The sequence below is a fragment of the Pithys albifrons genome, chromosome 2, assembly GCF_047495875.1.
Source record: "Pithys albifrons albifrons isolate INPA30051 chromosome 2, PitAlb_v1, whole genome shotgun sequence".
NCBI classification, from domain to species: Eukaryota; Metazoa; Chordata; class Aves; order Passeriformes; family Thamnophilidae; genus Pithys; species Pithys albifrons.
In genome coordinates, this window is record NC_092459.1 from 45490797 (window position 1) to 45515451 (window position 24655).

General features: G+C 36.7%; 1 protein-coding gene across 2 annotated transcripts in view; it reads left to right on the top strand.

The window, feature by feature from the left end:
• The window catches only part of FIG4 (FIG4 phosphoinositide 5-phosphatase), a 74302-nt gene that overhangs the window by 23357 nt on the left and 26290 nt on the right, over positions 1–24655 (top strand). For both annotated transcript variants that reach the window (XM_071548894.1, XM_071548893.1), the window contains exons 11-19: positions 823–956; positions 3607–3723; positions 4920–4965; positions 6414–6562; positions 10445–10611; positions 17432–17570; positions 20243–20301; positions 20904–21051; positions 21847–21930. In XM_071548894.1, the coding sequence (XP_071404995.1) occupies positions 823–956; positions 3607–3723; positions 4920–4965; positions 6414–6562; positions 10445–10611; positions 17432–17570; positions 20243–20301; positions 20904–21051; positions 21847–21930 (1043 nt within the window). The remainder of the gene's footprint in view (positions 1–822; positions 957–3606; positions 3724–4919; positions 4966–6413; positions 6563–10444; positions 10612–17431; positions 17571–20242; positions 20302–20903; positions 21052–21846; positions 21931–24655) is intronic.

The window sequence follows — 24655 nt, forward strand, 5'->3', positions numbered from 1 at the left end:
GCTATGTCCTCTTATATCTGTCTGTCCTAGAAGCTTGTTAATTAGTAGTGAATATATTAGGCTTCCTTTGGGTTTGTTTGTTTAAGACTGCTGTTAACATAGAAAGGCAGTTTCTATAGTATAGTTTCAGTATAGGTTTTAGTATGGAGGGAGTGAAGGCAAACCATATTAATACATAGAGTGACAGGTTCAACGCCAGTTTGGATAATGTCCTGAGCAACTGATCTAGTGAGTGACATCCCTGCCTGTGGCAGGGAGTTGGACCTTTATGATCTTTAAGATCTGTTCCGATCCAAACCATTCTGTGGTTCTATGAAAACAAAGGGTATATTCAGACAACGGCAACAGAATTCTAATTTTTAAAAATTGTTGCAAGACTGGGAGATGGGAGCTGTAGTTCCCCATTTTCTGTCACTAATGGAGAAGAATTTGCGTTGGTCCTCTTATACCCCAGAACTGAATGGGATGTTTCCCTTTCTGCCTATCTTTTTCCTTCACTTTGGTCTTTGTTCATCTATATCACCACTTTTGTTTCTGTGTGCTCTTCTTTGCTCTTGCAGTGTTCCATTTTTCAGCCAATGATTATGCAGTCAAAGCAGGTGACTTTTACTTCTAATACAGATTAATAGTTAAAAACTAAAATGTTCAGATTTTTCTCTCTTCTGTTGTTAATTTAATTGTACTAGTTATGAAGAACTGCCCACCATTGTTACAGTTTCCACTTTTAATTTTGATTATATATACACACCTGTGTATGTTTATGGGTTGCATGCATTTGTTAATGAAAATTGTGATGTTAGCTTCCTTTTCTTTTTGCTAAAGGAACGTGAAAAAAGAAAGCACGAAAGGATTCTCAGTGAAGAACTTGTTGCTGCTGTGACATATCTCAACCAATTTTTACCTCCAGAGCATGCAATTATATATATACCCTGGGATATGGCCAAATACACAAAAAGGTAGAAAAGATCCCTTTTTGTACTAGTGCTTGTAGCCACAATACACATAACCATTTGCTACTGAGTGAGTTGCTTTTCAGTTCAGTGTAGCTTAGGAATGTTGGGAGAATTTTATTAAGATCTATGGACAGAATAAAACCTCAGAATTTGAAGAATTTTTAAGTTTTTCTGTGGTTTCTTAGCAAAGTGGAACAGTGCCTGAAAACCGGCAAATTTTAGAAAAAAAAGTTGTGATACAAAATAAGCCATCAACATTCACTTTTCATTTTGAATTAGTCAAAACACTTTGTTCTGTGAGGTGTTCCATTTCAGTCATTGAATTTATTGAGTTGCAAAATTTTGGAAAACAGAGCCATTCATATCAATCAGCCCTTTCTATTTCCTCTTCCAAAAGGAAATTAAGGCATTATGAGGAAAGGCTGAGGGACCTGGAGTTGTTTAGCCTGGAGAAGAGGAGGCTCAGGGGAGAGCTTATCACTCTCTACAACTGCCTGAAAGGATGTTGTAGCCAGGTGGGAATTGGTCTCTTCTCCCAGGCAACCAGCGGTAGAACAAGAGGGCATGGGCTTAAGCTCTGCCAGAGAAGGTTTAGGTTGGATATTAGAAAGAAATTCTTTCCAGAGAGAGTAATCAGGCATTGGAATGGCCTGCCCAGGGAGGTGGTGGATTCATCAACCCTGGAGATTGGATGTGACACTTAGTGCCATGATCTAGTAATCAAAGTGGGGTTGGATTAAGGGTTGGACTTGATGATCTCAGAGGTCTCTTCCAACCCAGCTGATTCTATGATTAATTTCAATATTGCAAAACATTTAGTTTACTAGAAGCATGTCTGTTAGAAAGGCAAATATATTCTATAACTTTTTATTCTTTCATTTTTGACAGTACTAACTTCATGTGAAAAGAATTAATGTTTTCTGAAAAGTAGAAATGTTTACAAGGGAGAAAAATTTTAAACCTGCCAGTATAGTTTGGTATTCTTAAGTTGCACACTACTTAGTTGCAAAGCTCTCTGATATGCATATGTCTGTTGTATCTTATATTGTCAGAAATTGATGTAGAATTATAAGAATTGTTAGATTATCTTTCAGGTATCTGTTACTGTATCAGTCTGAGCAAAACTGTGGAAAAACTGGTTTGGTTCAAAGGACAGGAGTATAATTAATGTTTGTCAGTTAAAATCTTGGGTAAAGAAAAAGCTGGGGAAAACAATGCAATTACAAGTTGGTTGATATGATTGGTCCGTACGTATGAAACTGTTACTTTAGAGTTTGACTTGGTTTCACACTACTTTTTAATTCTAAAATGGCATTGTGTACAGTTAGGTGTATATGCAATTGTTATATTTAAATAGCAAATCTCAAAATAAGGCTAGATTTCCTTTCAAAAGGTATGCTAGATGCAAATGCATGAGTTTCATATCAAATGGTGCTGATATAGCCTAGTGACCTGTGCTGTGTGGGAAATTATATTAGGTGATCAAAGGAATCCCCTTACAGCTTTAAGCTTGAGGGATATCTACATACATATCCACTCTAGCATAGATATAAAAAATACCTGAGGGCTTTGAACAAGATTGTTTGCAAACAAGATTATGTGCAATATTCACTGTTTAAGGAATACTGAGGAGGTGTTTGTTTTAAGACATAATTTTGAACTTAGTTTTTTGGTGGAAGTGTTCCAAAATATTTCTTCCATCTCCGTATTAGCAATCTTTAAAAAATAAATAATTGGGTTTATTACTTGAACTGTAAACACTGTAATAAAAACCTTGAAAATGAAATTCTGAGTACACAGAAGTTAAAGTCCCCCATAATGAACAAATGGTTATCCAGATCTGAGTAGAAGGTGCAGGACATCATGAAGGCCACACGTGGAAACCAATGTTACTGAACAAAACAGCACCTTGCAAACAAAACAAGGGAATGTGATTTAGCATAATCATGCATCCTTTTCTGGAGTGGTCCCGTGGTGTAAAGGAGAGCACTCTGGACTCTGAATCCCAAGGACCTGAGTTCCAGTCTCAGTGGGGACCGTCCCCTGGCAGTTCAATGCCTTCCTGCCATCCCATCCCATCACATCTCGGATGCTCAGCAGGGTGAGCCCCGGTTAGTACCGGGTGCTGTGACAGTCCCGAGGACTTCCCTGTCACTGTCCAAGCTCGCTCGGCCGTGGCAGATGGACCTCAGGACTTAAACGGTGGGGCCAGTTCTGCGCACGCTGTGCCTCACCTAAAAAATCCACTGTGCAGGCTGGAAGGGCACACCCACGTGGGGAGAGCCCTGCCCAAATCTGCATTCGCCAAGTCTGGCCCTACATACATCCTTTTCTGTCTTATTCATATTTTTTGAATCATGGAAAGTTTGGTAGTGATGCAAAAGTCAAGGAATTTTAGATTTCCTAAGTTTTCCACTTCCAATTTATGTAAAATGTTTTATCAAAAAGAAACAAAATTGCTCAGATATGGTCGGTTTCTGTTTCCTAAGTCTGTAAAATCTAAAAAAAATTATAAGTACTGATGGATGAATGAAGTTGTGATGTGGGTCTGTTTTTAAATCATTTTTGCTATGGAAAAACTTTTCAAGTGGTGAATTTTTATTTTTTGTGTTAATGTATCTTGACTGTCTTTTTATTTTTTTTTTCTCCTCAGCAAACTTTGCAATGTCCTTGACAGACTGAATGTGATTGCAGAAAATGTAGTTAAGAAGACTGGGTTTTTTGTAAATCGACCTGATTCCTACTGCAGTATCTTGCGTCCAGATGAAAAGTACCTATAATTTATTTGTTGCGTTATGAATAACATCTATTCCTTGGAAAGCTGTTTGGAATTTCTCTCTATTAGATTACTTCTCATTTTGAGACTTAATAATTTGGAAATTAATAAGTGACTTCTTTTGATACCTACTAATAAGATAATTGTCATCTGAATGTTACTGGTGTTTACCAGTGGATTTTATGGTATTAGTAAATACAAAATTTAAAACTTTTTAAAAAATAGAAACTGTATTGGCTTAGACAGCTGCAGATGAAGTATCTCAAGTCCCTGGAAATTCAGAAGTAAAATAACTTCTACATTAGAAGTTCAGTACATTTTTGATTCCTGTTTTCATGTTGTGGATCTTATTCGTTATTACCCAAGTGGGCATTCAGATTTTATATAATAAGCATCCTTGCTGTTTTAACCAGTCTTCATTTAGAAACAATCTGAGCTCAAACTCTCTTAGAGCTTTTCCCTCCCATGCAGTATAGCAGATGTGACGAATATAAACCAGCAGCAACAAGATCAATACATTAATGCCCTGTTCTGTGACAGTAGTCTGGGGAGTCTCCAATGTATAGACTTGCTATAGGAGTGCTCTGCTCAGGCTACATAACCCTACTAACTTGGAAGTATTCACTAGTTTAGGGGTTACTTGCACCAAGCATAACTGCTCCTCTACCTCAGAATACCTTTGATTTCTGGTGCATGTTCTCTGGCTCTGGGGTGCAGTTAAGGCCTGTACAGAATTGCAAGACCTAGACATCTATCCATGTATCCAGTGCATATGCCTGGGATCAGAATGAGGGGGAGATTTAAATCAAGAAGCTCATCCTACAGTGTATGTTATGCCTCTACTTTCTAGTCATTGGCATTGTACCTACTTAAATTTTTGTGCACTCAAGACCCAATCTAGCAACACTTATGCTGCTCATGCTCTCTTTTATGGGGAGAAAAGGAAATATTTTGTATGGCTTTGGGATATTTCTACTATGAGACTAGATTTTTAAATTTTATTTTCCAGTGGTTTAAATACAACATCTTATTGCTGCATAAAGCTCTTACTGCTTTCTGTTATTCAGGGATATCAATTTTACTTTATTTCACGTTTCTAATTGTCACCATTTTTCACTGAGTAGATCAATAGGTGATATCTGTTATTTTTTAAATTATTTGAAAGCCATTCTGTTTTGTTTTTCTTTCAGGTGGAATGAACTTGGAGGTTGTGTTGTTTCCACTGGTCGCTTGCAGGTACTAAAATACACTTTTTTAGTTCATAGTTACAGGGATGTGGATCAGCACTCCCAAAGATCCAGTGAACCATTTCACTTGATCACCTGATTGGTGACTCATAAATTATTATTTATAGTACACAGTATTACCACTGGCCATCCTAGAAGTCTAATTGGTAATTAGGGCCTTAAGTACTTTCATGGTATCCCAAAACCTTATTGTGTTGGAATTGTGTTTTTGCTGGAGGTAGTCTGAGAAATGCTTGTATTTTAAACTAGTTTCCATTGCTATTTAGTCTGTCATGTTACGAGTGCAGTGAAAGTTAAAACAGCAGCATTTTAGCAAACAGTATCATATAATGTTATACAGAAGAAGTGCATACTCATCCCTGGTAACTTATTTATACACAGAAACATGAGTTACTAAAAGCATTTTCACCAGTGCAGAATATTCTGTACATTGTTATAGTTTCTATCACTAAAAGAAAATAAAACTAGAAACATGTCTTTCTTTAAGGTCAGAAAAGCACTGACTAAACTGTAAAACATACAGTCCCAAATTTATACCTACATGTTGCAATTACATACTCTGAACACAGGACATATTCTTAAGAAGCATTAGTTATTTTTGACTTGCCATTCATAATTTTAAAATTTGTGTGAATTCGACAACGTATGACTGTTCCTTTACTAGCTGATCATTTGTATGTTTCTTAAGGGCAGATAAACAGCAGAGCAGAGAGAATTTGATATGTTTAAAAAAGGAAATAACTCTAGTTAGATTTTTTAATGTTAGTCTTACAGGTTTATCTGTATAAGAATGATTATTCTATCTTTAAAAATTTGAAATTGTAACCAGTGTCATAAATGTAAGCATGTGGATCACAGCTCATCTCTGAACAGACATCTTGTGACTCACACCCAAAAAGAGCTTCTTCAGGGCTGTTTCTGAGTTGAAGGAGACATGCAGTTTGTGTGTTGATAAAAGCAGGAATATTTTGAAAGCAAGCATTACAGCAGTCTAATGTAGCCTGCTAGACATTATTGCTTTGTAACATTTTTTATAAGTGTCTTTCCTCATATTTTTTTGAAAACATAATTTGAGATTTCATAGAATCGATTGGGTTGGAAAAGACCTCCAAGATCATCAAGTCCAACCCTTGGTCCAACTCCAGTCCCTTTACCAGATCATGGCACTCAGGGCCACGGCCAATCTCAGTTTAAAAACCTCCAGAGATGGTGAATCCACCACCTCTCTGGGCAGCCCATTCCAATGCCTGATTACTCTCTCTGGAAAGAATTTTTTTCTGATCTCCAGCTTAAATTTCCCCTGGCAGAGCTTGAGCCCGTGCCCCCTTGTCCTGTTGCTGACTGCTAAGACTTGGACAGTAGCAAAAAAGTAATTATAATAATGAGTGTAGTAATTTGTTAATTAAGATAATTCTTTTGTATGGATTGCTTTACCAGACTGGAGTTCTGCGAACCAATTGTGTGGACTGCTTAGATCGCACTAACACAGCCCAGTTTATGGTGGGGAAATGTGCTTTGGCATACCAACTCTATTCATTGGGATTGATTGATAAACCAAATTTACAATTTGATACAGATGCTGTAAGGTAAGATACGTTAATGAAGTGTGTCATGATTTTAATTTTTTATTTTGAGGCAAGAGCTTTAAGATAATTACATCAATGTAGAAGAAAAGTGCAGTTGTTTCTACTGTAATGAATTAATAGTGCTTTTCATCCAAGTTTAAAAAATCTTCCATACTTGAAATTTTCTTGAGAAAATCCAATCATGCTGAAAGTTCACTTTTCTGGAAAAGTGTGTTATTCAGTCTTCTTACAAGATAACTGCTTGCTTTTATTCTTTTTACATGCCTAAACTTAAAGGTAAGAGGTTTCCTTTGAAATAAATGTAACAAAACCCCCACCCCAGTCTTTTACACTTGCTTCAATTGCTTGAGGCAAAATGCTGATTAAAAGTGAAAATAAATACACGTTTTTATGGAGAATGCCAAACTGGTATTAGTATAGAAGTACATCTTACCTTGCTATCTCCTAGTTTTTCTTGTGAGAAATTTTGTGGGTTTTGATTTATTGAAGAAAAGTTTTTTCAAGAAATTGTTCTTTCAAATCAGGTATCAATAGTACTTATTCAAGCATCCTCAAACCATTTAAGCAAACCTCGTATTTATACTGAAATTCTCTGGGGATCAGGGTGAACTGAGCTACTTATAGTGATTTCTGAACCATATGTGCAATGTCCTTGAGGTGCTGTGTTTTTTATTCCTTAAAGCTGTTGTTGTGACTGTGAATCTGATGGCTTCATTGTTGGTTTTGACTAGTGGTTTGATAGTTTTAGAACATGGAGACATTACTCATATTCAAAAAACACAAGTAGTTGAGCTTTCATCCTCTTTACTTGAGACATACCTTCATCTCCTCTTCTTTTTTCCCATTAGTTTGGATTAGTTTCCAGCACTGGCCTGGTGCCAGGAGCTGGTGTGTGCCACAGAAACACCCTCACCTGCAGCATGTTGGCTCACTGTGCAAGTGGTGGCTCCTGGCCCTCTACCTGATGGTCAGGGAGAGCACCTGCTGGCTGTGCTAGCAATGCCTCTCACCCACCATGTCCCAGCCACTTGGAGCTGCATGTTTACCCGTGGGAATAAACAATTTCTGCTACAGCCTTCTGGGGCCTCAGCAATCAGGACTCTTGGGTTCTAAGAAGAGGGGATCAGGAGGTGAACAGGTCTCTTACATCCACTCTCTGTGCTATGCTCTACAGCTACCACTTACTTGGGCACCTCAGGCTGCATTTTACCATCTTGCCTTAGGTGTTATTACCTTCCCCTCTCCCACTCCTCTTTTGGGAGCGCAGATTTCTTCTTTTGCTTCGCTGTGCAATAGTCTCGTGTTTTCTGTCTGTTTTCTCTCCTTCCTGTTTCTTCTCTGTCTCAACCACCCAAATTTCCATTTCTTGCTGCCATCTCTTAAGATTATGGTAGTCGCTTTATCTCTGATTTTCCTGTAACCTCATTTCTCGTTATCTCTCTAAAATATAGTTATTAGTCTGACATAAAAGCTTACTTTTATCTGGCCACATCTGACTTATTTTTTCTTATTCATTGCACTAGATGTGTGCTTGTCTGAAACAGATTTTGTCATCTCTTAAGACTTGTTTCTGAATTACTGTATTCAGAATAATTAAAAAACCCTGCTATATAGTGCAGGAAATTTGCAATACAAATATGTGTTATACTGTCTCTCTGTTGTGCAGTCTTTCACTTCTTGATCTCCTGCATTCTTGTTTCTTGCATTGTCTAGTACTGAGCATCTACTTCCTGTGTATACTGCCTCTTTATTACACTCTTCTAACTGGCCAGAAAGGGTAATCTTTAACAGTCTGTCTTCCTTAATTTAGCTAACATGTCTGAAAAACTAATTTTTCTTTCATCACATTCTTCAACTATCCTTAAAATTCTTATTTTTCTCAGATGGTGTCAGTGACTGGCTACAGTCTGGAGTTTCTATAGAACTAGGTATCTGAAGCCAGCAATTTGTTTTCATTGGTTTTCCTGATGGATAAAGAAACTGTGTGTCTAGCGAGACTAATTTTCTCAGTGACTATTTCTGCAAGCTCTGTTTCTTAGTGATTCCTTCAGTGTAATTGTCTAGGAACTTCCCTAGATAAGACAACAAGGTGCACCTTAGCAACTTATTTTATCACATGTAGTTAGACTAGCCTTCTGCAGAGAGAAAAGTTTTGTGTGACTGCAGGCTTAATGTTTTGAGGCTGTGGAGGAGTAATTTAATTCTGTGAGTCCTTTCCAATCAAGTGGATCAATGTCCTTAATGAGTTTAAAGTTGTCTGCTTTCTATGAAACTTTATAGCAAGGTCACTGGCACTCTGTTCATCAATCTCCTGTGCCTGACGGGAAATTTTTGAGAGGTACCCTTTTACCTACTGCTTGTTGCTTTCAGCCAGTTCTTTAGCTTTTAGTTGACCAGCATTACAGGTTAAACAGGAACAAACCAACCCACCAAAACCAAAGAAACAAAGTTCTTGCATATGGTGTCATGAACTCTGAACAATTTGTGTGGATGCAAGTGGGTTTTGGGTTATTTATTTGGGTTGTTTTGAGGTTTTTCTTTTTTTTTTAAGTTACTTAGCAGATGTTTTCTCCTAATTGATCGTACTGTACTTGACCTTGGGCAGCAGATTGCTAGACAGCTATTTGGTTTTTACAGAAATTGATTTGCTGCTTAGATAAGTGTTCTTCATCCAGAACCTTTTGAGGAGAACTTCAGTCAGATGGTTGCTAGGTTACTTGTGCAATGCTGTCCCTTGGAAACTTTTTTAAGGTAATGCTTGTGTTATTTTGTTTTGGTGGTTTATTTTATTATTTTATTTTATTATTTTATTTTATTTTATTTTGTTTTATTTTATTCTATTTTGTTATTTCTGTCTTTACTTCTTAAGGACTTCTTTCTTCTCCAGGTATTACATGCAGATGCCTGAGTTACTGTGTCTTCCTGTACTGATCTGAAATACATGTCCCCAGATTTGGTGGTTGAGTTCGGTTTTCTTTTTTTCCCCTTTTGTTTGTTTGGGCTTGAGTTTGGCTGTTTTTGTTCCATTTTGCATTTCTGTCTCTTAATTAAACTTCCAGCCTCTTCTAGTAAAATGTCATCCTGGTCATTGTCTTGCTCAAGCAATGCCATAGTCTCCATTTCTCAGAAGCACTTCTCTGTTGGTTTTAGACTGAGTGTCATCTCCTTAGGATAATCGTGTTTCCTGAGACTGTTGTCTTGTGTTTGTCATTGATGGGAAGCTTCTCTAATTTTTGCTGTATGCACTGCTCTCAGTTTGGATACTGCCAACTTCCTGATATGAGAGGACTGTGTTGCTTTTTAGCCAACTTTCCTTGTTCAAGTGAATTCTTAGCCAACTTTTTCTGCCACCTTCTTACATTATGATTTACCAGCTACAGCAAATGTTATCTGACTGCCATACGCTTTTCTTACAAGTCATGTTTATTTGGTTTTTACTTCTGAGCCATCATTATTGTATCTAGGGAGATTTTTGGAAGGTTAGGTTAACTTCCTTCCCAGGGGACTCAGCAGAAAGTGTATCCTTGAGATATTGATGTGTTCTGTCTCATTTAGTGTATTTAAAATACTTTGGTTTGTGAAGGTATATTGTTTGTTTTCTCCCCCTGGACATGATAATCTTCTCCTTGAATTTACAGAACTGCATACTCTGTAGTGTGAATGCATTCTGTTATATTAAAAATTAATGAGAAATCTCAACATCTAAACCTTCTTAGTAATTACTGTGTCTGAATAAAATTTCCATGTATTTATCTGAATAAAGGAGAAGAAAATGTATTGCATTAGCAGGAAGACTTTATTATTACAAGATTTTATTATATTTTCTCTTTAAAAAATCCTATTCCGAAGTTTGACAGATGACACATTTTGCTTTTCCTTCAGATTATTTGAAGAATTATATGAAGATCATGGAGACACCCTTTCTCTGCAATACGGAGGTTCTCAGCTTGTCCACAGGGTGAAAACCTATAGAAAGATAGCTCCATGGACTCAGCATTCCAAAGATATTATGCAGACACTCTCAAGATATTACAGTAATGCTTTCTCAGGTAAATTTAATTAGAAGTGCTATCTTTTAAGCCATTATTTGCAAAGCATCTTACTCATGATGCTTCAATAACCTGTATTATTTACGACACAGATCCTTGAAATTATAATTTCCAAATAATTCAGTAACATCTGATGGATATCTGATTTGAGGAAATATTTATTTATCCTCTGTTGTAGCATGCAGCCTTATTTGTTAAAAGTTGGTGAACTGATATAAAGATTATTTAGAAAATGTACACCTGTACCACTGAATCTGTCAGTGACATTTGTGGATCATTAGAGAAGCAGGTGGTGTTAAAGAGCTGTTAAAATATTGGACAAAATGCAAATATAAGGAAACTGATAAATCTAAACACAAGTAGAAGGTTCTATGTGGAGTATTTCTTGTGATATTTCTGGAGGCTTAAAACAAAAGCTGTAATGCTTGCAATTATTTTGTATGAATCAGAGCTGCAAACTTGAAATTTGTGGTAGAAAAGACAAAATTAAATTCAAAAATTAAGCTCGGCCAAGTAAATAAGTTGCTTTTTTCAGTTCAATAAGTTGTAAAATATTAACTTACTCCTTTTCTAGCTGGTGTTACTCATCAGTAGAACACTGATAGTGTTCTACTTTCTTCTGAGAAACATTGCTAAGGGGAAACATTTTTTAAAAATGCTGAGCCCTACCTTATGCAAAATTAAAAAAAAATAAAAATTGAGTGCTGGAGTGCTACTGGATTATAAGTGTTGTGTCAGTCCTTTATTACTCCTTTTCACAAAAGCTGCATAGCTAGGGATGGCAGTACCTTTTTTTTCTTCTCTAGTGGACTGCAATTATTAGACTATAGGAACTTTAAAACAGGCTAAAAATACTTCAGCAATCTCTGATTTCTTTGGCTGAAATTATTGCTTCTGTGTACATGAGAGCACACCGTTTAGAGTACTTTTCTGAATGTAAATCATGTATCATAGTTGCCCAAATTAAATGAGAAATGCAACACTTGTTTATTTCAGTGTTATGGCCTCTTATTGTTTGCATAGACAATAAGGTATGACTTCATCAATTCTTCTGAGCAAAAGGTAGCACACTTGCAGTGTCACCTGTACTAATACAAAGAAAATGGAACAGAACTCTGAAGCTGTTCACTTTTACTCCAGCCACTGAAATGGTTAGATGGGAGCTTGAGCAATGTTCTAGATTGTACATTTGGAGTTGTGGTCTGCTGGCAAGGGTAAGTCATGATATGCATGTTTTCTGGTAGTAAAAGAATTTGTTCTAAAAGATATGTCACACAAAAAAGAATGTAGAATGAAAAAAGTCCCTCGTCACCTGTTAGAACTTGTAGCAGAGTACACAGGCATTAGTCTTTACTGAAGTCAATATGAAAAATGAAACTTTCATAAACATGCTACCCAGTTTCCTCAATTTACTTGTGATTTTGGTATTTCATGCCATGTGAGGCAAATATTTTTGGTGCTTTACGCATTCCTTGTGTTTGAAGAGGACATTGTTGAAATGTAGTATTTACTGTCAATGTTGTATTTACTGCACTTTTAGTATGAAATTTTAAAGTATTTTAATGACATTTAGTATTTACAGTCAATGTTGTATTTACTGCACTTTTAGTATGAAATTTTAAAGTATTTTAATGACATTTAGAGGTTCACTGTCCAACACTGCCTGTTCAGATGTTAATGTGACACCTTGAGAGAGATCATTTTGTTCTGGAAGTTTTCTCAGAAAACAGAGAAAAATGAAACATTTTTACAAGATTCTGATTTGCTGTGCTGAATTTGTTATCCATCATCTAGTCTTTAAAATGCAAATAAAAATCCGAGGGTTAGCCCATTCGTGAGCCAGCATTTCCTTGTGTTTCTGATCAGAGAACCTTTTTTTTAATGCTTATGTATTTTAATTACCTGTTGTAAACAAACTTGGAAAAAATTAGTAATTTACTTCGAGTTATACACTGTATCAGCTTCAGAGCAGGGTTACAAGTGGCCTGCTACCAGTGCCTCCTATATAAATCACTAAGCCACATGTGTACTGTTTGCCTATCATTAAAAATACGTGAATCTAAAAATAATTTACACTTTTAAGAAACTATTTTCGTTTGTTGACCTCAGAGCCCCTGGATAATTACTACTAATTAAGTTGTACAGATGAGAAAAAGTATGACATATATCAATTAACTGACTTGTCTGTGGATACTACTCCAACAGATAAGCCTTGGACTTGTAAGAAAAGTAACTTGTAATGTAATTTCACCTTAATTCCTGTTATGTGGCTTAGTTTTTCTGTAGATTTTCTGTGCCTCTAAATTTGTAACGTGTCGCCATATATAGAAGAGCGAAGCATTAAAAAACCCCCAACATTCTCAGGGTCAAATTAGTGACTGAAGCTTAGGAAAAAACCTAGGTTTCCTCCTGAAAATGTGGGACAATTAATTGTATTGTAATCTGAAAAAATCTTGCCTGTTTAGGCAAAAAAATCTGACTTTTTAATGTATTTTTTTATTCTAGCATTTAAAAAAAAAGTAGAGGGTGCAGTAGTTTGGGAAGTCTACTGTTTGAAGTACCCTGGTTATAACCAAATGAGTTGTACTAAAAAAAAGATTGTTTTCCACCTAAGAATTAGGTATTCATTCAACACCTTCTCTGACAGGCGTTCTGATGAGCTGAACTCTAACATTTTTCTTTAATTTGTAATTGTCAGAGAAATGAGGAAACAGTATTCCAAATAATATTCTTCTAGCTTTTATGCCTTTTAGAAAAAAATGTGATGTTGCAGACTTCAGTATTAGAGTTACAACATGCATGATAAGCTTCTTGAATCTGGAATAATCTATCCACAAACAGGACTCAAAATGGGAAACTGCTGTGCAGTGTTGTGTGAAAGTAAACTTAATTACTACAACCTTTTAGTCATGGGGTGTTATAGTCCCATTTGCACTGAATCTCTCATGATTTAGTCATTTGTCATGTGGTGCAGTTGCAAACTCAGATTGAGAGCAGTAGATTATTTAAGCTAATTCAATTAACTGGCCCTTTCAGTTCCTATTTCACAAATGGTCTTAAAAATGTGCTAGTATACACGTACATTACAGTATCTTTTGAAAAATCAGTGCAGTCTTTCTATTTACTTGCATATAATTATAACATTCAGTGCTAGGTGTTTACATTTTTGTGTTTCACAGTGCACTGAAATGTTCTCAAGGGTTTTTTTATTTTTCTCTCTAGATAAGTAAATTGATCTGAAAAGCTCAGTATTCTCTTTTTTCTGGTAGTGATTCAAAGAAAGACAGAAATTTTCAATATTTTTGTTCAAAATTAAGTCATTAAATTGTTCTACTGTGAATGTAAGGCAGGGGGAGGATAGTCACCTTTGAAATTAAGCATCTCAAGTTTGTGCCAGCTTGAAAACTTAAGCACAAAGAATCTTTAATATTATTTTACCTACTTTTAAATTATAAGTTGAAGTAAGAAGGTAGAAGGGCAGTATCTGGTAAATACTCCATAATTGAAACAATAAATGCAGAAGAGAGTTTGAGTCCTTCAGCAGTGTAACATTTAACAGCAGTAATTTTTTGCTGTGAAAGAAAGGTAAGAGTGCTTTAATGAACTGCTGCTATGCACAGTTTCAAACAATGAATTGATTAATTCAGCTGGTATGAGGTTAAATTCAACCTGGTTTTCACAGGACAAATTTCATTTAGTTTTATTTGATTTTAGCATCTTTCACTATAAGTAGCTGTAACACTCCAGCCTTGGAGCTGTGGGCTTACTAAGAGTATTACTTTAAAATCTATCTATCTATCTATCTATCTATCTATCTATCTATCTATCTATCTATCTATCTATCTATCTATCTATCTATCTCTATATGTGTGTGTGTATATATGAATTCATATACATATACGTACACACACACACACACATGCGCGGTTCTTTAATACTTCATAAAAAAATACAGAAAATAAGCCACAAGCTTGTTTCTTAGGAGTGTCTTTCTCAATTTATGGAAAAAAATAAGAGAATTTTTGGCTATGGTTCAGAAGGGCAATATGAAGTGTTCCACCACAATACCAGGCCAGGCTGAGGGACAGTGTTCTCACTGTTCCTGCCACTCCAAGCCTGGGTCAGAGGCTTCAGAAGGTGTGGGGTGTTATAATTTTTCCAGGCTGTGGCTGGCAGCTGCTCCAGCACTTCCCCCTGTGGGCTCCAGGGGCTGCCATGAGGGATATGATGCCAGCCCAACTCCATGAGATTTGATCCATCCCTTCCCCCTCAACACACACCCACACACCCCACGAGGTGGTTCTGACCCACTAATAACTGATCTGGTTTCTAATTCTAGTGACATTGTTTGGTAGCTGAATTAACTTGTTTTGGTTTAATTTTTTTAATTTTTTTTATTTAACAGTTTCAGTATACCTTCTGTTCCTGGCACAGGAAACACAGGAATAAACAAAGCAGGCTCATCTATCCCTTTAGCTTTCAGAAATTACCACCAGTGCTGACCTATTTGCTCATGTTAATTAATGTCTTTAGGCCTCTAGTTTCTATGAGAGCTTTCTTAGGGGTTTGTTCAGCACTTTCTTTAAACCACTCACTAAATATCTTATAAGGAAAAAAGAATACATGTTACTGCTCGTGACTTTTCCTTTCTTTTTAATTCTTAGTATCCTCAACAAAGTTGTTTTATTTGGGGGTGTGGGGGTGCTGAGGAAGTGTATTTCAGACTTTTTACCAAGTTTTATTTCTGCACAGCTTTCTTGCACTGTTCTTAGTCTTCTTCATTCTCTCCTTATGTCTTGGTTAAATTGTGACACTCTTTTGCAGAAACAATATGGCCTGCAAACTATAAAGATCTACATATGCTTTTCAGTATTACAGTGTAGAAGAGTTAATGTTTGTAAGTTGATTATCTTATGTAAAACGGGAAGGTGAGGGACAAGAAAGAAAGAAAAGTGTCTTCTTGGAATAGTGATCTGAAGAGACAGTAAATGTATCTGGAGGGAGTATGAGCAGATAAAAAAGGAAGAAGAGGCCCAATTCCAGATGAAGGGTCCTCTAAATAGAGAAGAAAGCAAAGCAACACCAGGAGGTTCCCCTTTCTTTCCCTTTTCCAATGCCCTCTTTCACCATGTGATTGTTTCTAATCCTCTTGTCATCAAATTTCTACATAGCACTTCATTTGTCAGCTGCTTTTGTTTTTGTAAAAAGTACAGAGGGAAGAGATGTTTAAATTCTGGGGAGAAGGAGGTATGGACTGAAATCTGGGTGGTAGCCAGGAACCAACTTTGTTCTGTCATACCACTGTTTTGTGGACTCTGCCTGTTTTTTACGTGCTTTCTGGTGTACCGAGACTTTGTCTTTTTGATGCAGTGTGTTGCTAAAAGAAAACTCAGCTCTCATTTTGAAATGTGGAGAGAACTGAAGGAGTAACACTATCTATTGAACTAGTCTGAACTGTTCCTTGTCTGATGATTACTCAAGTGCAAGTAAGAGTGAAGAGCTTTCCATGTGCACAAATAGAGCTCAGTTCTCCAAGCATCCCCCATACCTGAAGATCTTTTGAGTGCAAGCCTTCCTTTGCCCCTGTGACTCTGCTTGCAAAGCTGTCTTTATACAGTTCACCATCCCCGAGCCCTCAGTTGACTCTAGTGTTTCTTCATATCTGTTGTAACTCATTCTGTCTGCAGCTGGGCAGCAAGATGGATTTTAAAGATATAAGTGAACAACTTATATATTTAAAATATAAGTTGTTACTAGTTCTTACTATGTTTCATCTACATATGTGCTACTGGATTTTAGCACTTACCTTATTTAATTTGATGGAGCTTAAAACACGTCAAGAGGAATGGGTGATTTAAACTAAAAGGAAAAAAGGCCAAAATATTTAAAGGTCTATGTGACGTATAATCATTTTACTGACTTGGTTTTGGCTAGAAACCTCAAAGAATTAATAATTTTTATGTTTTGTGGGAAACTTGTATTGTAATATATTTAGTTTCATTAAATCATTCTTTGGTTATTTAGGTTGCAGTAAATTCATCACAATATGGCAGATTTCTTGAAACATGCATAAATACATGCACATGCTTCATGCATACATATCTATCGTAGAATCAATTGGGTTGGAAAAGACCTCCAAGATTATCAAGTCCAACCCTTGGTCCAACTCCAGTCCATTTACCAGATCATGGCACTCAGGGCCACGGCCAATCTCAGTTTAAAAACCTCCAGGGATGGGGAATCCACCACCTCTCTGGGCAGCCCATTCCAATGCCTGATTACTCTCTCTGGAAAGAATTTTTTCTGATCTCCAACTTAAATTTCCCCTGGCAGAGCTTGAGCCTGTGCCCCCTTGTCCTATTGCTGAGTGCCTGGGAGAAAAGACCAACCCCCACCTGGCTAGAACTTCCCTTCAGGTAGTTCTAGACAGTGATGAGGTCACCTCTGAGCCTCCTCTTCTCCAGGCTAAACACCCCCAGCTCCCTCAGCCTCTCCCCATAGGACTTGTGCTCCAGTCCGTTCACCAGCCTATGCAGAGGTGGGAGACAGAGCTGCAGCCTGAGGTCTCACTTCTGCAAAGCCTTGGCTCCTGGCAGAGGTGCCAAGGAAAGAGGCAACACAGGTACCAACCGCACAGGCACCACAGTGTGGCAGAGTCTGGTCTGAATGACGTTCTATTTATGCTGCTTGAAGACCAGAGGTGTCTGTGGCAAACATAGGAGGACATACACACTGTCTCTGAGGAGCAAACAGAACTGATGTCTGAATGGGCTTTACCTCTGCAGTGTTTCTTGTGTTAAGTGTATCTCTTGTCCAACAGATGCAGACAGGCAAGATTCCATCAATCTCTTTCTGGGAGTATTCAAGCCTTCAGAAGGAAAATCACATCTCTGGGAACTTCCCACTGATTTTTATTTACATCACAAGAACACCCTCAGTCTGTCACAGACCAGGCAAAGGTATTTTGCTGTTCTTTGTTTTGTTTGTTTTTAAAAATATCTGTTGTTAATCAAATAATTTGGTCAGCTTGCTTACTGGTTTTTTAAGTTTATACAAAAGCTTAAAAAAACCACCTTCAAGAGATTAGCAAAAAAATGTTGGATGTTAGTGTTTTGAAGGATTTAGTCTGTTATTTTCCTGTTTCACTGAAAAAGTTTAATTTCATATGAAATTCTATCCTGCAGTGCAAAATCCTTCACTAATTTACTGAAGTACAGTTACTACCCTTTAATTAAGCAATATACAGGTCAGATTTACTAACTGTTGGATTTGAGATTAGGTGATGAGGATAACAGCTGTTTATTTTTCTGTTTACTGTACTTAATGTGCAGCTGTGCATACCAAGGAACCCATGATTTTTTACCTTCCTTTGAATCATGTCTAGCCTGTTTTGAAGACTATTTTTTTCATTTGCATTCCACTCTATTTGCATGGTAACATACAGAAGTAATAATGCATAAAGCTTTTAAAGTAATTTAAGTGTTTTGTAGTATGAAATTATTTTGTTGCGGATTATAAATACTGTGCATTAAAACCCCCACCATTTTAACAGAAAGGACAGTAGTAGACTTGTCAACTAAATAATCTCTTGGGAATTTTGATGGTTTTATCTTTTTCATTCCATGAGTCTTAAAGCTCTTTATTACAAATGGTAGATCTGAATGTCTGCATTTAGATTTTTGTCTGGACAAAATTGTAAGTGTTTAAACTGTGCGATCAATCCCTATTGGCTGCTTATTCTGTTAACCCGTCATGGCACTGGCATATGACTTGGCTGTTTCTAAATTTCAGTTCTTCTGTATCATCTCCTGAGGCTTCTCTTGATGCTGGCTTGTGTAAGACATTCACTCAAGTGCTAGTTCAGGCATACATGAAACATGCAATATTAATTTTCTTGCCTGCTGGCTCTGAACATCATTGTATGTCAAAAATTATTTCAGCTGATATATTGCAAATATGAGAATGTTCTCGTCTCCCTTTCATCTGTTACTCTGTAACAGCTGCCTCTTATTTGTCACAGATAGTATTCACAAATGAGTGACTATTAAAAAAATTGTTTATAGTGTTCATTTCCTTGGTAATTAGTTTTACCTTTCATTCTGGCCAGAATGTTTTCTGAGCAGTTACAATGTACAATAAAGATGTTTTCTCAAGTGAAAAAATGTATGCTTCCATATAATAACTAGGTGAAATAAATAGGTCAAAAAAACTTCTATGTAATTTTGTGTTTCTACCAAACTGTTGAACAAATTCTTCATGTGACTTCTTCCTGCCTCCCTGTTTAGTCCCTCTTTGGGATTGCTTGGGCACAGCAATAAGAGAAATAATTAAAACTCATAATGAAATCAAGGATATAGGAAGAGAAGGAAGATGGTGTTTCCTGTCACTGAAACTTCTTTTGACTATCAGTGCTTTTCCTATGTTGTATTTGTCTCTCCATTAGAAAAAAAGAGGTTTAATAATGAGTTTTATGTATTACTTTTATATAATTTGTGATTCACATGAAAGGACAGTGAAAACAGAAAAGGAGACTTTTTGTTGCCACATTACTTATCATTTATGCAGGCAGCAAAACTGGGTATGTCTGCATAGCTTCTGAAGGCACTGGGGAAAATAGCTTGCTAGTGTGGCCTGATACAGGATTGGAGATGTGGGACCATCAGGCATAACTTGTTCCTTTCTGTCTAGGACATACACAGTCCTTGGAACTGCAGTGTGTTTCCCTGCCTGTTCTGTACCGTCTGCTAAATCCCACTAGTAAGCCTGTCTCTGGGTATGGGAATATAGCCACTGTGTCTGCTCCAGATGGCTGCACTGACATGAGTAGGAGATAACCACATTAATATTCTGATTACAACCCTCACAGTATTGTGAATACACACATATTTGAAATCAAAATCAATGAAGACAATTGTCTCTTCATTCCATGTAATGAAATAGAAGAAACCATCAGAATAATTTAGAGAAGAAATTAAAGTATATTTGAGAAGAGTTAATAAAATGTGTAAACATGAATGAAAGATAAAACATGCTTTATTTTATGAATGTTGCTTGACTTCCTTTGTTGTTTTACAGAAATCCTGAATCAGCTTCCAGCAGGGCTGTTAGATATGCCAACATACAGTTCTCAGGACAGCTGTTCCATCAAAATGTATTTCTATGTGTAGAAGTCAGCTGCTTTGACAATCATCTGACTTTACCTTCATTTCTTCATACTCTTTTCCTAAATTTTAGGATATGAATAACAAGTGCAAGGATAAGCCTTTTTTTTCCTCCCCAAAGAACAGAACAAGAGAAAAATACCTCATTTATGTACTAACACCTTAATTTTCAGTACTGCACAGATAGGCACCTGAAATATATTTTTTTAATGAACCAAAACCATTCTTCCTTTCATACCTGTATTGAACTTCATGTGTTTAAATTTCCTAACCTGAGAGCAAAGTAATAGAATAGAGAACTGTTGAAATCCTCCATTCAAGGGTAATTCTTTACTTTCTTTCACACTTGAATTTTAAAACAAAGTTTGCTGAAGTGACACTGTATGGATGGGTAAATGTTATGTTCAAACATTGAGACTGGATACAAGATCAGATTTTCTGTATCAATTGTGTTTCTGTTTTTCCTGTAGCTATACTTACTGGTGGACCACAGGTGTGCTAAAGCATTTACCTCTTCCTTTTGATGAAGGTAGGAAAGGTATTTTCTCCTTGCCTTGCAGAGTATCTTGGAAAAGAAATTTTAGTTACTAATGATTTTTAACTATATTAGATCCCAAATCTGAAAAAAAATCCAAAATTTTTCCATAACGATGGCTACTTACTTTTTTATTTCCCCGCCCCGCCCCGCACCTTCCCCCCCCAAGGAGACATGATTTTCCAACTGCAGGTTGTAAGAGCTGCCTAATTGTCTAAAACTTGACCTCCATATATTTATGAGCCAGGGCACACTTCATTCTTTTTTCTTTTCTCTTGCTTACGAACATGTATTTTTAGTCTGTGGTGGTGATTACATTCCTGTTACAGATGACATGGTAGAGGTAGTGTGTCTTATTTCTCTGGGGTGCTGTGTAGCTTGTTTTATTAGAAGCTATCATCATGAAGCCAAATGAAATTATGGTGGTTGATAATGCATATTTGTTAGAGATGTGCAATGAATCTTCATGTCGTGTTTTCTTGTCTCAAGGGGTATATGAATGTAATAAAAAATGCCTGGTAGGGTGGCTGGGTGAGCAGGCTACTGTTTTTTAAAATTTTTCTAATTGTTAGTAAAAGAAAATTTTTTCCCCGCAGTGACGTGTGCTGAAAACAGACATAAGTTGACAGTGAAGAAATTCCACAAATATGAAGAGGAGGTTGATATCCACAATGAGTTTTTTAGGCCATATGAGTTGAGCAGTTTTGATGAGACCTTCTGCTTGGCAATGACCAATTCTACCCGGTATAGTGGAATGTTTTGTGGCTCTAAATCCTTGACTGGAAATTGATTTGGTGTGAATTAAATGTGCATTTTTTAAAATATGTGAAACTTCAAATTTAGCAAAGTTCTTGAAACTAAATCAATCAGTCTTGAAACTAAAACAATGCTACATGGAAATGTTACTTTAAAAAAAAATCTGTTTCAATAGTGTTTAAATTTCCAGTTATTTTCCATTATGGAGTTCCTGTTGCTTCAGCACTTGAAGGCTGAGACATGAACTTTTGTCTGTGGACTCTGATCACAGAGGCTACCTTCAACACAATTGTTTTCTAGTATTTCTGCTCTCATTTTGTGGTAGTTTTCTTCCATCCAGTTCTCACAGCTGGCCAGATATCTTTGGGGGCTTTTGTTGGCAGGATTCAGGTGGATATTCTAAGTATAATCTGAATCATGCTTTAGCTAAAGACTTCTAAGCAGATTATGTTTCATGTAGCTTTTTGACCCAATCTGAATGTTGGCAGCATTTTGAAAACAGGGCTTCTTCAGCACAGGAATGGAGCACATCTTTAGCAAGTGGTAATATTTGCAGATGTTTTATGGGACTAAATAATGCAACTTAAAGCTTTTTAATTACCTAGGGGAGTTATATATACCTAACTTGAACTTGTAATGATGAAGCTAGAACTTGGTATCTCTTTTTATGTTTGTTTTTTTTTTAAATTCAGAGATAGATGTTAGAAGAGGTTCTTCCAGAAAACCTAGAAATTTCATGTGTTGAACTTAGCTCATAAACAGTTTTCCTTACTATTTTGACAGAGATTTTATGCCTAAGAATGTGGGAATTGATCCCAGTCCATTTACTGTTCGTAAACCTGATGAAACTGGAAAATCTGTGCTGGGGTAAGTGTGAAATGGGAAAATTTGTTCTGATTTAATAGTAATGAAATTGTGATGGAAATATATAAACTCTATATGTATGCCTCTGTAACATATTCTCTGTTACCTGGGAAATAATTCATTGGTGTTATACTGTAGAATTGTACACTTTGAAAATCACATCTAATTTGAGATTTTTATTTGACACTAGGAATTCTTAATTCAGACTTGTTTAGTATTTTCTGTTTTCTCATATTCCTCTAAGTGAAATTCATGAGAAGATTTTATCCGTAATATGCAGAAGTTATTAAAATTCGGCCATCTCTATACCCGTGGCAATTGTATTCTCTATTGGAGATGACAGGAATGCATATATTCTTATTGCCTTTAAAAATTATACATTTTTCATAAATAGAAAGTATTCTGAAACAGCAATAAATGCCAATTTCAGCATAGTTTTTTATAAAAAGCATTATTAAAATATTTAGAGATAAAATTATATAAAAGAATTCAGCAGCAGTTATTACTTCAACTGAGTGCTTCATTAGCTGCTTTTGCATCCTGGACCTGCTGTGTTACTCTGTTTATTCCATTGCTGTGTAACGCACAAGGGCTATGTGGACTCTTCCTCAATTCATTCTGTCTTTGATAACTCATATGAAGGAAACTTTTGTCAGTAATGGCTAACCCTGTGCAGTCACAACATTATAAGTTTCTCTGGAAACTTTCTGTTCTCTTAAACACTAGGACATTTGACTGTCTCGTATTGTGCTCTGATGTCATTGTATCTCATTGCCAATAAATGTTGAGAGTAGACTATGCTTATCATTAGTAGAACCTAATTTCATGCCAGTGATATTCCCTGGGAATAAACAGGAAGACTGTTTAACTGTTATACAGTTTATCTCTACTAAGAATTGTGAGTTTATGGGTACTTCGAGGATAAGCTTTTTTCTTCCGCTTTGGTATAATGTCAGATTTTTGACTAAATAATTTGTCTTCAGGCACTCCATTAAATACTTGACCATTTTACATTTTTCTCAAGCCCTTTGCTTTAAGCTGTCTGCTGTGATTTTTATGGATTTCTAGAAGACAAAGAAACAGTACGATCAAAGCCATGTTCCAGGATTCCCTGGGTATTACTCATAAGGCTTGCTCTGCATTGGCTGTATGGTAGGATAAAAGGTGGCTTCACTCTTCCACCTTACCCATATTTAAGCTTTGGTAGAGGTGGTACCTTTGCCCCACGCATTTGTCATCATCTTTTGATCTATGACATTTCTGAAGGATTTAGTTAACTCTTCTTGTCTGTGAGTGTTCTGATCTCTAGGACAATTAGATCTTGGCCTCTTCTGAGTATGTGCTGGGAGGGGGGTGGGGATGGCACTGGAACAGGCTCTCCAGGTTAGTGTCACAGCACCAAGCCTGTTTAAATTCAAGAAGTGTTTGGGTAAGTCTCTCAGGCATATGGTGTGACTCTTGGCGGTGTCCTGCACGGGGCCAGGAGTTGGACTTGATGGTCTTGATGGGTCTCTTCCAACTCAGTATATTCTACAATTCAACACTCTTACCAGTGTTTGGCTATTTGCTCCATTCTTCAGCTTTCTTAAAAGGCTGCTTTAGTTGTGAGCTCATTTAGAAAAGTAGGGAAGATAACCTTAATTTTCTCTAAAAAGAATGCTTATGACTTTATAACTTTCTGTAAATTTCAATCTGAGGAGATGCCAGGTTCTGCTCAGTCAGAAATTAAACTTGCCTGTAGTGTTTTTCCCCTAAGGCATTTGTTCCAGCTGTAAGAATTCTTCTGATATATTAGTGTCCTTGGGGTTGGGGTATGCTCTCAGATCTCCTTTGGGAGGACTCTTCTGCTTGTTTATACATGTTCCCTGAGCATATGAAGTTTAGCTAATTCAGTACAGGGGTAAAGTGCTGTATGAGTTTGACATCAAGAGGCCGAACTCTTTGTAACGGTCATGGTGTGCTCCCCTAGAGCTCAAGTGATGCTCCTGAGAGCACTAGACCTGCAACTCAAAAAAGCATTTGCGCCAAACTATGTGCTATTTTCAAAGCCTCTTAGCATGAGGCTGTCTTACTTTAGAGTAAGTCACATGCGGTGTCAGAGATACATAGACAGCCTTTGCAGCAAGGAGGAGATATTGCTTTTGTTTCCAGAGATTTGTCTATAAACTGGTTATTTATTAGTTAATGTCTATTCATTAGTTACCTTCCCTGAAAGACTGTGACAATGTCTGAGAGGAAAATACAATGCATACCCTTCTATGGCCAGTAGGAAAGGATGCAAAGGATGTGGTATAATTTCTGATGGGTAAGGTAAGGTAATGTGTACCTTTCAGAGTGTATACGGTTAAACCCAGTGTTAGCCTACTTACATATAAACTCTGTATCTTGAGGACTTCTTGCAAATAAGGCACCTCTTTATATTGACTAGAATTTCTTGAGTGAGAAATACACACTGCATAAGGAAATGTTGCTGCTTAAAGAGCTAAATTGAGGAGATTGGTATGGAAAAAAAAAACTAACCCTGACATTATCATTAAGATTTTGGACCAAGATTGAGAAAGCTGCTGGAGTGGATATTGTTGTTAACCAGAAAGTGAAACTTTTTCCTGGATCAAACCCAACGATCTTATGTCTCAATGCATTTTTATTCCTTTTTATTTATTCAGCTGAGGGGAGGGATTTTAGTAAAGAGTCAGAGCATTGGTGGAGAAAAGCTGACATAATCCTT